This window comes from Carettochelys insculpta, chromosome 13 (genome assembly GCF_033958435.1).
Source record: "Carettochelys insculpta isolate YL-2023 chromosome 13, ASM3395843v1, whole genome shotgun sequence".
NCBI classification, from domain to species: Eukaryota; Metazoa; Chordata; order Testudines; family Carettochelyidae; genus Carettochelys; species Carettochelys insculpta.
This window is the reverse complement of record NC_134149.1, coordinates 45,394,892-45,408,988: the sequence shown is the minus strand read 5'-3', so window position 1 is coordinate 45,408,988 and position 14,097 is coordinate 45,394,892. Positions and strand designations below refer to the sequence as shown.

The 14,097-nt window shown below is 65.6% G+C and overlaps 1 protein-coding gene across 4 annotated transcripts in view; it reads right to left on the bottom strand.

Annotated features, from left to right (window-relative positions):
- Positions 1 to 1,278: 1,278 nt before the first annotated feature.
- SHROOM4 (shroom family member 4) overlaps positions 1,279 to 14,097 on the bottom strand; it is a 34,968-nt gene continuing 22,149 nt past the window's right edge. For all 4 annotated transcript variants that reach the window (XM_075007584.1, XM_075007587.1, XM_075007585.1 and 1 more), the window contains 7 exons: positions 13,131 to 13,192; positions 11,790 to 12,434; positions 10,681 to 10,793; positions 10,323 to 10,599; positions 9,438 to 9,618; positions 8,896 to 9,168; positions 1,279 to 7,863 (listed from right to left, as the gene is read on the bottom strand). In XM_075007584.1, coding sequence (XP_074863685.1) covers positions 7,594 to 7,863; positions 8,896 to 9,168; positions 9,438 to 9,618; positions 10,323 to 10,599; positions 10,681 to 10,793; positions 11,790 to 12,434; positions 13,131 to 13,192 — 1,821 coding nt within the window. In that variant the 3' untranslated portion in view covers positions 1,279 to 7,593. The remainder of the gene's footprint in view (positions 7,864 to 8,895; positions 9,169 to 9,437; positions 9,619 to 10,322; positions 10,600 to 10,680; positions 10,794 to 11,789; positions 12,435 to 13,130; positions 13,193 to 14,097) is intronic.

The following is a 14,097-nucleotide window of genomic DNA, read 5'->3' as shown; positions in this document are numbered from 1 at the left end:
TGAGCGCCCCCCGGCTAAGAGACATTCCTGGAGGACTACACCCCTGCTCAGCCCTTTCCTCCATCCCGCGCGCAGGTGAGTTGGGCTCAGGCGGAGCAGGGGGTGGGGGCAGCATGTCTGGCTTCGAGGAAGGGGAAAGCTGGCAGCCCGAGGCAGCCATGGGCAGGCGGCAGCCTGGGGCCTCGCTGGCCCAGCCAGCACACAGGTGCGGTTGCGCTGGACAGAGATGGGGACAGCTGCTGGCGGTGTGGGCCCCGGCTGGGCCAGTTAATTGGTAGCAGTGCTGGCAGCAGCAGGGCTGGCGCACCATGAAGAGCAGGGGGTGACGAGCCCCCCAGCCAGACATCCGCTCCGCGCCTGCTTCCCAGCACACCGCGACCTTGGGCTCGGCCTGGCTGGCAGAGAGAAGGCCCTGGGCTCCGGCTGCCTCCTTCCATGCACCAGCCGCAGGCAGCGCTTGCCATCTAGTGGCAGCATGTGGGGGTGGCCGCTCGCCCACGCAGGCCTGGCACCTCGGCAGCTGCTCTCAGGGTGATGCTGAGGAAGGGGTTAACCTCAGCCAGCCACCCAGGGCGACGCGCTGCCCAGCCAGGCGCCCGCCCGCATGCAGGGGCACAGACGCCAGGGCACACGTGGAGGAAGGGGGCCGGGAAGGTGCAGCTGATCACTGCACCTCCCAAGCCGCCTTGGGCTCCCGGTCAGCAGAGGCCTGCCCCCGCCCGGCCCGGGGACAAGAAGGGGCCAGTCCCACTTCCGCAGAGCATCTCTTTGGCTCCGTCCTCACCCAGGCAAAGGCAGAACAGGAGCCCGGCCGGATGCTCCCCTCCACGCTAGGAGCACCAGGGTGAATTCCTGGCTGCGAACACACGGCCCTGCTGCCTCGGGAGCTCCAGGCCCAACCCAGCAGCCACCCACCCCCGTCTCTGCAGCAAGCTCCCAGCCGCTCGCCGAGGCAGGCACCAGGTTCCATCTCCCCCTGCCTGACCCCGGCGGTCAATCGATCACACCTGTGTCACACCAGCAGCCCCCCGCTGGGCCAGGCTGCCCCTGGGGCTCACGAGCAGAACCAGGCTCCTGTGGGCCTGGGCCAGGAGTTGAGCACGCTGCCCGCGAGCAAGGGCCCCAGGCAGCCTGGCTGTGCTGCTCCCTGCACAGGCCTCAGCCCAGAGGCAGACTGCGAGAGCTGGCTCCCTGGCCAGGCCCCAGCAGAGCTACCCCACCAGACGTGGCTGGTCTCCCTGCGAGGGCACAGCCTGAGGAACGACCCCACACCAAAGGCTCCTTGTCCTTAGCACCGTTTAATGCAGTAGGTCCCTGGCTCACTGTGCCGCCTGGGGGACATGCCCGCAGCCAGAGAGCTCTCAGGGACGTGGACAAGCGCAGTAATCACCAGCATAGCAAAGGCGCCGTGTAACACTGTGAAACCACTGCTCCGAGCCGCCAGCTGCGCCCCCTGCGCCGTGAGATGCTCGGCCTGCACCAACCCGCCCCACACCGGGCCGAGCAGGGCAGGGTTAGTGTCACAAGCTGCTGGACTGCACCTGGCGGTCGCTCAGCAGCATGCTGGGGGGAGCACCACCTGGAGCAGTCCCATCCTCCTGTCTCAGTGTCCCAGCCAGGGCTTCCCGGGCATGCCCCCCCACCCCGCCCACAGGCCTGGCACCGACCCCCACCCCTGCTGGCCAGGGCCCCTGCATGACAGTGGCTGTGGCCCCCCCGTGGCTGTCTCCAGCGACGAAGGCCTTTCCCAGACAGGCTCCTGTGCAGGACATGTGCGGACGTGGCATGAGCCAGTCCAGCAGGGAAGGACAAACGTACCGTTTGAAAGCCAACGGGCAGCCCAGCCGCGTGCGCCGCAGGGACCCGAGCCTGGGGCTGCCAGCCAGGAGCACTAGAATGGACGGGGAGCCAAGCCGTGCCACCCCCTGCACACAGACACCTGGCTGCCAGAGCGGGAGCTGTGGGCTGGGCTGGGAACGCAGCACAACCCGGCCCTACGCCCACAGGGAAGCTGCAGGCCAGAGCCACGGCCCTCCAGCTGGTCTACGGCAGGGGATGGCGCTGTGGGCTCAGCAGCCCTGGGCCTGGCCTTAGGCAGGGCTCTAGCCTGGGCAAGCCTGTCTCATACGGGCCACATGAGGCTCTGCCAGTCAGCATGAGAAGGATCTAACGGGAAGGGCTGGCTGGGCCACACAATGAACAATGCATCTGACGGCTCAGGCGGGGTTCTGTGCAGAGATGATTCACTGCAGGCTCCAACAGGCTGGGGTGGAGTTCACCTTCCCTGTAGTGTTGGAAACTCAGTGCTTGGCCGCTTGGGTAATGCCTGAAGACCAGGAAGTGAAACAGACCAGAACCAAGGGGATATTGACCAGGCTAGTTCCACAGCCTGAGTGGAGTGAAGTGCAATGGGTGGAACAGCCTCCAGGGTGAAAAGCAGCGTGCTCCTACAGCCGTGCTCTCCTTGGCGGTCGCTCGACAACGAGTGGGATGTCTTCCTGTCACCCTCCTATCCGGGAGTCCACAGATGGCTGAGCAGCCCGATTGTGGAGCTGCAGGTCACAGCCCAGAAGCAGCAGAGCTTGGCAGCCGTTGGGGTGCGTGGAGCAGTTTTTGACTCTCTTCTTCTCCACTTCTCCTCATCTGCGCCGCGGCAGGGCCCCTCACATTGCGCCACTCCCTCACCAATCATTGCTCTCCTCTGGGGGCCGTCTTGGGCCAGGTTCTCCCAAGTGCCAACACCAATGCTGCAGCTTTTCATCTGTGCCTTCAGCATGTCCTTGTATCACTTCTGCTGGCCCCAATGCGCCTCGGTCCTTCCTCCAACTCAAAAACAGAACCTGTTCTGGGAGGCGCTGATCAGACATCCGAACCACGTGACCAGTCCAGCGAAGCTGCTGGTGAATGATAATGGCTTCAATGCTGGTCATGTTTGACTCTTCCAGGACACTAGTGTTTGTGCTCCTGTTCGCCCCAAAAAACCCCAAGCCAGCAGTCAGGCAGCACTTTAAAGACTAACAAGATGATTTATCAGGTGATGAGCTTTCGTGGGACGGGACCACTTCCTCAGATCTGTCCTCCCAAGAGACATTTAAGATTTTCCTGAGGCAGCATTGATGACATTGTTCAAGTGCCTTCAAACGATGCTTGTATCTTGTCCAGGTGTCACTTGCATGCAGTAGCACTGGAACAACCACTGCACGGTATACAAGGAGCTCTGTCTTGGGATAGATGTCCCAGTTCTTGAAAATCCTTTGTCTCAGGCAGGTGAAAGCAGAGCTTGCACAGCTCAGACAATGCTGGATTTCCGCCTCAGTGTCAACTTTACCAGAAAGATGACTTCCAAGGAATGGGAAGTGCTGCACCTTTTCCAGCAGTTCTCCACTGACTTCAATAGGTGCGTGGGATTGTCCCATCAGTGGAGGTTGGTGGAGCACCTTGGTCTTTTTGACATTGTGTGAGGTCGAGATTTTCATATGCTTCAGCAAAGGCACTTAAGATGGTTTGAAGGGCTGAGGGAGAAAGAGCAGCAATCATATATCAGCCACGTACTGGAGCTCCATGATGGAGGTTGTAGAGGTCTTTTAGCTTTCAGTCTCCTGAGATTGAAAAGCTTCTCGCTCATTCTATAGACTATCCGCACACCATCTGGAAGCTTGCCATCAATGAGGCGAAGGTGCATGGCGATGAAGGTGCAGAACAGTGATGGCGTGATGACGCAGCCTTGCTTGATTCCTCTTTTGATCTCAAAGGGGTCTCTTTGGGATCGGCTGTTGCTCAGTACTGTGGCAGTCACGTTGTCGTGAAGCTGCCTTAACGCGCTAATGAATTTTCTGGGGCAGTCAATCTTTGAGAGGATGGTCCACAGGGTGTTGCAACTGAGTCGAAGGCTTTGGTCAGGTCGACAAAACTCGTGACATAACTTAAGGCTTGATTGTGTTCATGACATTTCCTGCAGTTGCTGGACGGTGAAAATTGTGTTCCTCGGGGTGGTGAGAAGCCACACAAGGAGAATTTTTTCTGAGTAGCAGGAGTCAGTTTGCAAGGATTCAAGCTATGATTTTCCCTGCTGTTGCCAGGAGGGAGATGCCATGATAGCTTCCGCAGTCTGACTTCTTGAAGAGACTGACGATCAGTGCGTCTCTGAAGTCTTGTGGCATCTGGTCCCTGTCCCGGATCTTGAGACTCGGGAGGTGGAGCTGTTTGCAGAGCTCCGGCCACCTTCTTTGAAGGCTTTGGTGGGGATTGCTTCTCGTCTGGTTGCCTTGTTGGGCCTACATGCATGTAGTGCTCAGGAGGCTCCCTCGCCACACGGCAAGGGAGGAGGAGGGAAGCGTTAAGTGGTGACCATGTGCTGATTACATTTCCAAACAGCCTGGGGTAGGAAATTGGTTACAAGGACCTGCAACATCATATCTGCTTAGTGCTAAAAATGGAGGCCAGGAATTTGACTCATGTCAGAAATCCAGGGCTTTGCATGGAAACAATGAGGCTTTCCAGTATTATTTCAGGAGTCTTTTCTCATCTCCTCTCTGCCCCCCGCCCCCAACAACACCCAGCTCTAATCACAGCCTGGAGGCAACAGGATGCCGGGCACGGACTCGGACTCGCTGAATCTTCACCTCACATTGTAATTGCTCAACCTGAATCCTTTACAAATCAGTTGTTTGCAGCTATTTCCTTTCTGGCTGCAGCCAGTTTTAGGGGTTCCAGGGTTACTCGGGAAAGACACGTGTGCAAAATCAGCAGCAAAGCTTATGTCGAATCTCTCTGGAAGGTTCCGAACGGGAAAGGAGAGCGCCTGGGGCAGGCTGGGCTCCCAGTGCCAGGAGACACTGGAAGCAGCCAGGCCTTGCGACAGCCTCCTCCCGGGCGGGGACACTTGCCAAGTGTCAGTGTGGCAACCGTTAGTGTTAACGAGCCCGAGAAGAACTCAGGGGTTTAGCCACTGCACCCCCATCCCTAGAGCAAAATCTCCTCCTTCTGGAGAGCGAGACCTGGCTGAGTTACACCCAAACGCCCCCCAGTCCGTAAGCGCTTCTGACACCCGCGATGGGGGTAGCTCAGTGGAGAGACTTGATTTTACACCTCTCCTGGCTGGGGGGTGAGTTACGTCACGAGGTGCATGGCGACGGCAGGTCCCAGGGCGTCTGCAGCCAAGCGGGGAGGCTGAGGCACCAGATGGCCAGCTCAGCTCTGCTCTGCCCCCGAGCACTGATCCCCAGGGGGCATCGGGCAAGGTAGGCTCAGCACCTCCTTCTGAGCCCCGCTCTGCAGGTCCCGGCGGGTGCACAACCTGGCTCAGCCTATCCCCACCTGGCTGGCTGGCACAAGGCCAGGGGAGGCAGGGAATAGGGGGGCACTGGGAATGGGGGGGTCCCTCACACTGGTGGATCAGAGGAAAGGCAGGGCCAGGTTGTCCCCCCAATTTAACATCACACCCTCCACCCAGCAGCTGGCACTGGAGATCCCTCAGCTCTGCGTCTCCTTCTCTGACCCGTGGGGCGTGGAGAGAGGTGTCCCAGCCGTGGCTTCATCTGGCCTGGCCCCGACCATGACTGCAAGTGCTGTCACACTGCTGCTCTGGGAACTGCCCCACCCCCAAAGGCAGAGCTTCAGCAGGGACCCTCCCGGGGCAGCCCAAGGGGGGATGGCTCAGCTCCTGGGCCAGGACAGTCCCTCCACCCTGCAGGGGCACAGCAGAGCGATGTTCCCGAGATCCCAGACAGCTGAGCAGCGCCTGCCAGCCCAGAGCTGAGAGAGTTAAGGCCTAGTGGGTTTCCTATTGTTCCAAACACAATGGGAAGGAAGAGGATGTTGGGGCAGAGGATTTGTGGCTGGACCCCAGCAAATTCCTTTGGTTACTCAGAAGCTGCGCTAGGGGAAGACGTGATTAACTCCTTAGGGCCAGAAGTGCTGAAGGGTGGAGCAGGAGCATCAAACCAGCTCAGGCCCTTAATGCCAGGAAATCCCAGTCGGAACCAGTCTCTCCAGGAGACCCCTGCGTCTCTCTAGCTCCCATCCAGGCACAGCTCACTGGCGCCTGCTCTGGTGGGCAACGGGGTTGCTGGGGAAGCGACATTCCCCCCAGGGAGGCACACCCAGCACCGGGGCCTGGGCTGTCTGAGCCAGGTAGCGGCCCAGACAAAGAGGGGTAGTGCTTGCTCCGGCGCTGCTGCTCACGCACTGCGACCGGTTTCTAAGGCATCAGACGCTCCTACTGAGTCCTACGACCAGCAAGCCAAGGGGGAAGCCACCTGCAGGGTCCAGACCGCCCCAAGCATCAGCCGTCACACAGCCGGAGGTGCGGGGGCCTCCAGAACCGCTCTGCTGGGCTGGGAACTCCCCCGCCATTGGACCAGGGGAGCAGACAGGCAGGGGGGTGGCAGAGTCCACAACCCAGGGGAGAAGTCAGGGGACGGGACGGGACAGGCAGGGTGGGGGCTGTGCCACACCTGCACCAGCCTGTCATGGCCAAGGGCACCGGGAGGGTGCATCCCAGAGACCACATGCCTGCCCTACAGCCACCCGTGCACCAGCCCCACCCAGACCCTCTCTGTGTGCACAGCCCCACGGACAATCGGACAAGCCTCAGCTACCGCGGCCTGGGAGGTGGCAGCAGCAGCTGGGACTGAAAAGCCAGGGCAGGCGGCTGCCTGGCACCAGGTGTCTGAGGGGCGGGGTGCCCGCACGGAGCGCCAAGCGCTATGCCAAGGTGCCCGGCTGGCAGGCTGGAGGGAGGCACAGGCAGGGAAGTGCATGAGCTCACACGCACTGGGTGGGGGATGGAAAGAACATCTGGGTCTGGGTTCTCACGCCTGCTGGGAACGGACTCCGCACACTGCAGCCAAGCGGCCACGGCGGGTGTGGAGCTGGCCCAGGCTGGGGGGTGTTTACGAATCCCCCCGCCAACCTCCTGCTGACCTAGGCCAGGGCTGGGCACCCATCCCACGCCCTGCCCCCCCGGGCGGCTGGCTCCTGCCCTGCTGCGAGGGGAACGCACGGCGCTGGGCCCGAAGCCGTGCTGGGGACAGAGTCTGCCCGCGGCTAAGGGCCCTGCCCCCTCCCCCCCGGGAACAGCAGCTGAAAACAAATAAATAACTCTGGTTGGGACCTCGCACACCAAACACCTTCGGGTGGGGGCCAGGCGCTGGCACGAGACCCTCTTTGGCTGTGCCACGTGGGCCACGGCAGGGCGAGCATGGCTTCCCCCCAAGGGAGAGGGGATCTTTGGCAGGGGGGCGCTCTCCTGCCGGCTGTAGAACCAGCTGCCAGCCTGGGCCAGGGCTGGGGAAGAGACAGAAGCTTCCCCGGGGTGTGGCACAGAGTCCGGTTTCCTCTGGCTTCCGCGTTGGCCCCCGAGACCCCTGCCTGCTCCCCAAGCAGCCGCTCCCACCCGCGACACTGGCTGCCCAGCTTCGGGGCCTGCAGCCGTGGCTAGCGCAGCCCGACCCGCTCGGCGCCGCAGGGGAGAGGCAGCCCCGTGCGCCCTGGTCACGGCTGGGAGGCGCGTGGGCGGCCGCCCTCTCTGCTCCTGGTCCTCTGGCAGCCACCTGCCCGTGAGCGCTCCAGGCACAGCTGCGCAGAGCGGCCCTAGCACTCTCGGGGCCCGAGCAGCAGACTCTCCCTCAGACAGCTGAGCTGCTCCTCGCCCAGCTTGATTTTCTCCTCCAGCTCCCGCTGCTCAATGACGAGGGCCGACTTCATCTTGACGAAGTGCTGGTAGTCCTGCAGCTGCTCCGGCGGCAGGCGGCGCGAGACGGCGCCGAACACGGCCCTCTCCCGCCGGTCCACGTGCTCCTTCAGCTCCTTGGCATCCTCCAGCTGCTCTGTCAGCTGCCGCTTCTTCTCCAGCAGCGCCAGCTGGGGGCAAAGCAGGGGCCGTGAGCCCTGGGCGCTGCACCCCAACAGGGCACCAGGACCCCACCCTGCGGGTCTCAGACGAGAGGGGCCGTGTGCGCGTCCCAGGGCAGCTGCCGCCGGCTGAGCACATGGCTCCTCGTCGTACCGCTGGGGCTCGGAGCGGTGACGTCGCCACAGCCTGCCGGGGCTGACGGCCCATCAGCAAGGCCGGGGCACCGGGGAAAAGCTGCACCTGCTGTGCCAGAAAGCTCGGACCACGTGTCTCTGGACTCCCTCTTGGGAGCCCAGCCCTCTCCCAGAAACCGCCTGGGAGCCCAGCCTGCGCCCTGCGCTGGGGAGCCCGGCCTGCTCCGGGGCTGCGCAGAGCCAGGCAAAGGGGGTTTCTAACCCGGGTACATGTGTGTGGCTGGTGACGTGAGAGCCTGCAGCCTGCGCAGCCCGGCAGAGAACTCACTAACTCAGCTCCTGACTTGAGTCTCCTCGCTGATAACAAAACCCAGCGGCTCTGATCCGCTGCCGGCGCCTTTACGGCCCGTTCCCCAGGGTGTGCTCTATCCACCCCAGCGAGCTGGGAGACAAGCGTGGGAAACGCCAGCTCCGGTGGGGGAAGGCTGCGGCGTGTTCCTCTGCAGCCGGGTGCGGGGAGGAGGGAGCAGGCACAGGCTTACGCTGGCTACACGAGGGGGCTCCCCACCGGCGCTATGCTCGGGGAGGCAAGGCCTTGCTTTGGCAGGGGCTGGCCAGCCCATGGCTGGGTGTGACCCTGCCTGCGTGCCAGGTGCTGGACGGACGGGCAGGGAGCGGCTCTGCAGCTCCTCACAGCTGCCCCCGGGGGACGGAGCCCAGCCTGGGGGGTCAGAGGGCTCTGAGCACCTGCCCTTCGCTGACGCAGCAAAGGAGTCGGGGTCCTGCGAGCCGGTCACTCGGTGGGGAGAAGGAGCGGCTCCCTGCAGGCTCACACCTGTGCCCCACTGTCCCAGTGGCCAGGCTGATGGGGGACCTGGGCAAGCTGGCATGCGTGCCCCCCCGTACCTTCTCATCCTCGGGGGCCGCAGGGTCCAGGCTGCCGAGGGCATTCTCCACCCGGGCCAGGCGCCCCGAGAGCGACAGCAGCAGGTTCACCACCTTGTCCAGGTCCCCAATGAAGAGGCGGAACTTGTCGAACTCGTTGGGTTTGCAGGCTCCCTTCACGTGGTCCTCCACCTCCTCCCCCAGCGCAGAATTGGCGGCGACATCCTCCTGCAGGCCCCGCTGCGCCTCTCGCAGCACCGCCAGCTTCCGGCTGATGCTCTCGACGAGCTGCACCTGCCGGCAGAGCCCAGCACTCACGTCAGGGCAGCCCAGGAGCCGGGACTCCCGGGCTCTGGGGGAGGAGGGGGGGCCTAGTGGTTAAAGGATGGGGGGCTGGGAGCTGGGACTCCTGGGCTCTGTCCCAGGCTCTTGGGGGGGGATGGGAGGGGGGCCTAGTGGTTAGAGGATGGGGGGCGCTGGGATCCAGGACTCCTGGGTTCTCTTCCTGGCAATATCAGGCCTAGAGACAGGGCACAGTCCCGTCACATCTACCCCCACGGTACCTTCTTCTGCGCCAGCTCGTCATCCACATCCTCCTCCTCGGAGGTCCCCTCCGCCACTTCCTGCAGCTCCTTCATCTTGTTGAGCAGCTCAGCCTTGCCCGCCGAGGTGTTGTAATAGGCTGAGCAGGAGGTGGGGCTGACGGTGCCCCCCGCAGTGGGGGAGCTGGGCCGGATCTCCTCCCTGCACACAGGGCATAGGGGGGCTGAGGCAGCCCAGAGCAGAGGGAACCCAGCTCCCAGCTACAGCGAGGAAGCTACCAGCAGGGACCTGAGGGAACATGCGCCTCAAGCCCAATGGCTCCAAACGCCACTGGGCTCTTGGAACCCTGAGCCTGCTGTGTCGGGGAGCCAGCTCCCCCAGCCCCTCAGCTCCAGCTCGCAGACGGGAGCCGTGCCGGGCCAGCTGGGGGGTAGATACTGGCGGGGTTTGCTAAGCAGCTGCGGGCGAGTGGGGGCTGACCTGGCCAGAGCCCAACGGCCTCCTCCAGCCCAAGAGACTGTCCACACAGAGACGCTCCTTCCCGCTGCTCTGCCTTCTGCACCCCCAGGGCCCAGCCCAGCCCAGCCCCTGCACGAACTCGCCGCCCCCCCCGGTCAGCGTGCCAGGTGATCCCAGCGGCACCACCTGCCGTTGGCACGCCGGTAGGGGTGCGCCGGAGCAGCACTCTCCCCCTGCGCAAGGCACAGAGCCGACACCGCGACAGGGCAGAGGTGCCGCTGTGACATCCAGAACCCCCAGGGACGCAGCCCAGCGGCGGGACCAGGTAGCTACTGCTCCGGGCCTTGCAGCCACGCTGCAGGGACGTGGACAGAACGTGAGACACCCCGTAAGCCCCAGGGGTTGCACATCCGGCCCCACCCCAGCACCGCTAAGACCCTGCCTACCTTTCCTGAGCCTCAGCCTGGCTGTGGTGCTCCAGCCGCCAGCCCGGCTGGCGATGCTCCTTCCAGCAGCGGCGGTGCCCCGCGGAGAAGAGCTCGTCCATCACCTCGGCGGCAGTCACCATGCCAGAGGCTGGGCTCAGCACGCCGGCCAGGGAGCGGTCCCTCCCCGCCACGTCCCGCATCAGCTCCTCCGAGGTCATGCGGCAGGGTGGCTGCCTGCCTAGCCGGCAGCTCTCCACCTCTGCGCTCTCCTGGGCCGAGGCCACCTCCGCGGGGGCTGCAGGGGGAGGCAGGCAGTGAGGGGCCAGGGCTGCTGCCTGGCCCGCACCACGGGAACTCACAGGCGAGTGCCACTCACCCAGGCGGGGGGCGCCGGGCCGGGGGCGCTCCTGGCCCCAGCTGATGGCTTGGTATTGCTCGTCCTTCCCGGTCCGGCCCGGCTCCTTCGCCCCCTCCGAGGGCCCGGCAGGCCTGTAAGCACAACCCCACAGCTTGGCAGCCTCCGGCGTGCTGGGGACCCCCACCTCCGACTCAGCGGGTAGCACCAGGCCAGCCGCACTCCTTGGCTCAGGGGCTTTCCCACGTGCGGGGGACACTCGGAGGTGGCCTGGCTCCTGAGGGGCATTGCTCCCTGCCTGCTTGGCCCATACCAGCCACGAGAGCGGGACTCAGCCTGACGCTCCTTGGACCCAGGCACCCACCCACCACACCCCTGGGAGCCGAGGTCTTGCTTCCATGCGCCCCAGGGAGCCACCCCACAAGCAATGCTGCACTGCTCAGGTGCCCAGAAAACAGCCGTGGGTACGGCCCTTCTCTGGCCTGCCCAGGGCCCCCGACACAGCCTGGGTAAACAGCCCTGTGCTCCAGGGACAGGCCGCACACCCCTCCAGCCCCATGTGCCCCCGAGCAGCGGCACTCAAGGAAACCCCCCCCAGCCTCGTGGAAAGGGCGCAAGAGCCAAACTGGGTGGGTGGGGGGGCATGCCTCAGCCCCACTCCCCCTAGCACCGGGGCAATCAGCATTCGGGGGCAAGCCTGGCCAATCGGCCCAGGCCAGGCTGCGGGCACACCGGCCTTACTCCTGCACCCAGGGTGGGGCCTGCGGGTGTGGAGAGCAGTCCCAGGGCATCGGCTGCAGCTCGCTTTAGCTCAGGGCACCCCAGGCCTTGCACACGGCTGACGCTCACCAAGCGCATCAGCCCTGGGCGCAGGCGAGACAGGCTGCTCCTCAGCGGGCAGGCGGGGCCCCACTGCAGCGCCAGGGCCAGGGCGGCTTCCAGCAGGAGCTGCCCAGAACTGAGGGAGGGGGGCTGCCCTGAGGGAAGGGCGGCAGGGCCATGCGCCCCCCGACAGGCTGAGGGAGGGCGGCAGGGACCGGGGAGGCGAGGGAGGGCAGCCAGCTGGGGGATATGTGCGCCCCCCGTCAGGGTGTGGGTGTGCCCCCACGTGGGGCGGGGCGGGCACTTGCCTGGGCGCATCCCTGGGGCCCACGTCCAGCGCTGGCGGCTGCCGAGGCGACCCAGGGCTCTGGGGGCGGCTGCTCCCCTGCTCCGGCAGGTGCCCCGCGCTGCCCAGAGCCGCAGGCGGCGGCTGGGAGACGGCCCTGGGCTCGGCGGAGTCCCCGGGGAGCTGCTCCAGGGGCAGGCTCTGCGCACGCTGCCTGGCCGTCTCCACGTGGCGGCTGCCCGGCTGGTGAGGTTGCTCCAGGGGCCCCGCGGGCTCCGGCAGGTGCAGGTGGTGGTGGGAGGCCCGGCGAGTTCTGTACTTCTCCCAGTTGGGGGGTGGGGGCCGGGGAGGGGGTGGCCCTTTCTTCCTGGTGGGACACGGGGGCACCGAGCGGGTCTCCTCCTGCTCAGCCAAGGGGGCGTCTCGGCTCTCCCGGGCCCGGGCCCGGGGCGGCTCCACGGGGAGGTGGCTCTCGGAGAAGGCCCTGCCCCGCAGCGGGCGGGGGAGCGGCTCGCTGGGGCTCTCTGGCGTGCGCCTCTCGCAGTCCCAGGAGAGGTTGTGGGAGGACGCGGCCCGGTAGCATGGGGCCCAGGCCTGCTCCGAGCTCTCCAGGAAGGGCCGGAAGGGACCCTCCCTCTGGAAGGCAACTTCACAGTGCGCCACTTCGCTGGGGAAACATGGGGGGCCGACGCCCCCAAACCCATTCAGTCCCAGCCCCCGGCCTGGCCGCAGCCAGCAGTGCTGCAGAGGCGGCAGCTGGGGAAGCCGCAGAGACCTAGGCCGTCCCAGCACTTCTCTGGCCCCGCTGGCAGTCCTGGGCAGGGGCTGCTGGCTGCAGAGGCCCAAGAGAAAGACCCCGCGGGCTGCCCGTGCGGCGGGGTGGATCCCTGCTGCGCACCCCAGGCCCTGGCCTCAGGTCCCTGGCTCTGCTTTGGCCGCTCGCCTGCTCGGGCCTGGTGCAGCTCACGGACCCCCGACGGGGCACCAGCCTGGGCTGCTGCTCCTGCCGTCGAACCACGTATCCCCACACCGCACCCTGCTGCAGGGCGTGGCACCACTACCCCCCAGCCCACCAGCGCCCAGCCCCGCACTTGCTGGGCACCCATGTTCCCGCTAAGCCTTTCCGGCTGCCTGTGGAGTAACTCTAGCGTGCACCACGAACAGAACCAAACCCCCGATGGCGGGTGCTGGGCTGGGCCGTACCGGAGCCCCCCGAGCACCTGGCTCGCTGCTCTGGGACGCCCCAGCAGCTGCTGCCCGTGGGCCAGGCGATCCAGCGTCACAGGCAGCCTGCGCCCCTTTGCTGGCTGGGCCCCCAACAAAGGCTCTGCCGAGAACGCCCCCTCCGGCCCCCGGCTCTTACCTCACGGACTGGCTGCCCTTCCTGTTTATCGCCCCAGGCTCCCACTGGTCCAGAGGAAATTCCTGCAAACAGGACCCAGAGGAGTGAGACGGCCAGGACGAGTCCCCCTCCCCCTGCCGGATGTCCCAGGGAGCAGGACCGGGGCAGGGGTATTTTCAGCCCACAGCCCCATGGGAGAGTCTCAGCAAGGAACCGCATCGGCCAGGCAGCCAGCTTAGCCCCCCGCCCGTACGAGCGGCTCAGCCTGTCTGCCCACCCGGGGCTGCTCTCCATGGGGCTGGCGGCAGCGGGGAAGGCTCCCCAGGGTGCCTGGCCCCCCGCGAGTGGCAGGGGAGCAGGGCGTGCCAGAGACCCATGGCATGGAGCTGGGCGGGGCCAGAGAGGGAGAGCTGAGGGCTGAGCCAGGCTGCCTGGTCCCAGCCTCTCCCCCTGCAAACAGCCCCCTCCAGCCGCTGACACCTGGCCCCACGCGCCCTGGGCAGGCAGGCTTGGCCTCTTCTCGCTCCATGGGGTCTTGGGGACAGCTCAGAGGAGACGGCTTCAGCCACACCCAAACCTCCTGCAGGAGCTGCCTAGGGCCCAGGAGAGGACTGGGGCGAGGCCAGCCAGCCAGCAGCCCTGGGGAACCAGGGGCAGGGGCAGGGGCAGGGCCCCATCTGAGAGCGCCCCCTGGGCCAGTGCCCCCAGCTGCGCCCCCCAGGCCAAGAGAGACAACACTGCACCCTGCTCAGCCCCACGGCTGCCCTGCCCTGGGCTCTCTGCCGCGGCCGGCGCTGTGCTGGACAGGGTACGCCCTCCCCCCAGCAGCCCGGACCGGAGCTGGAGGGATGCCTGCTGGCTGGGGCCTGCCTGGCAGGGCACTGGGGCTTGGCAGAGCTCAGGGCAAGGAATGCCGGCCGCTGCCCCGGCTGAGGAGTCCAGGACTGCTCCCGCGCACACTGGGCACACGCCAGGCAGACACCGCCCG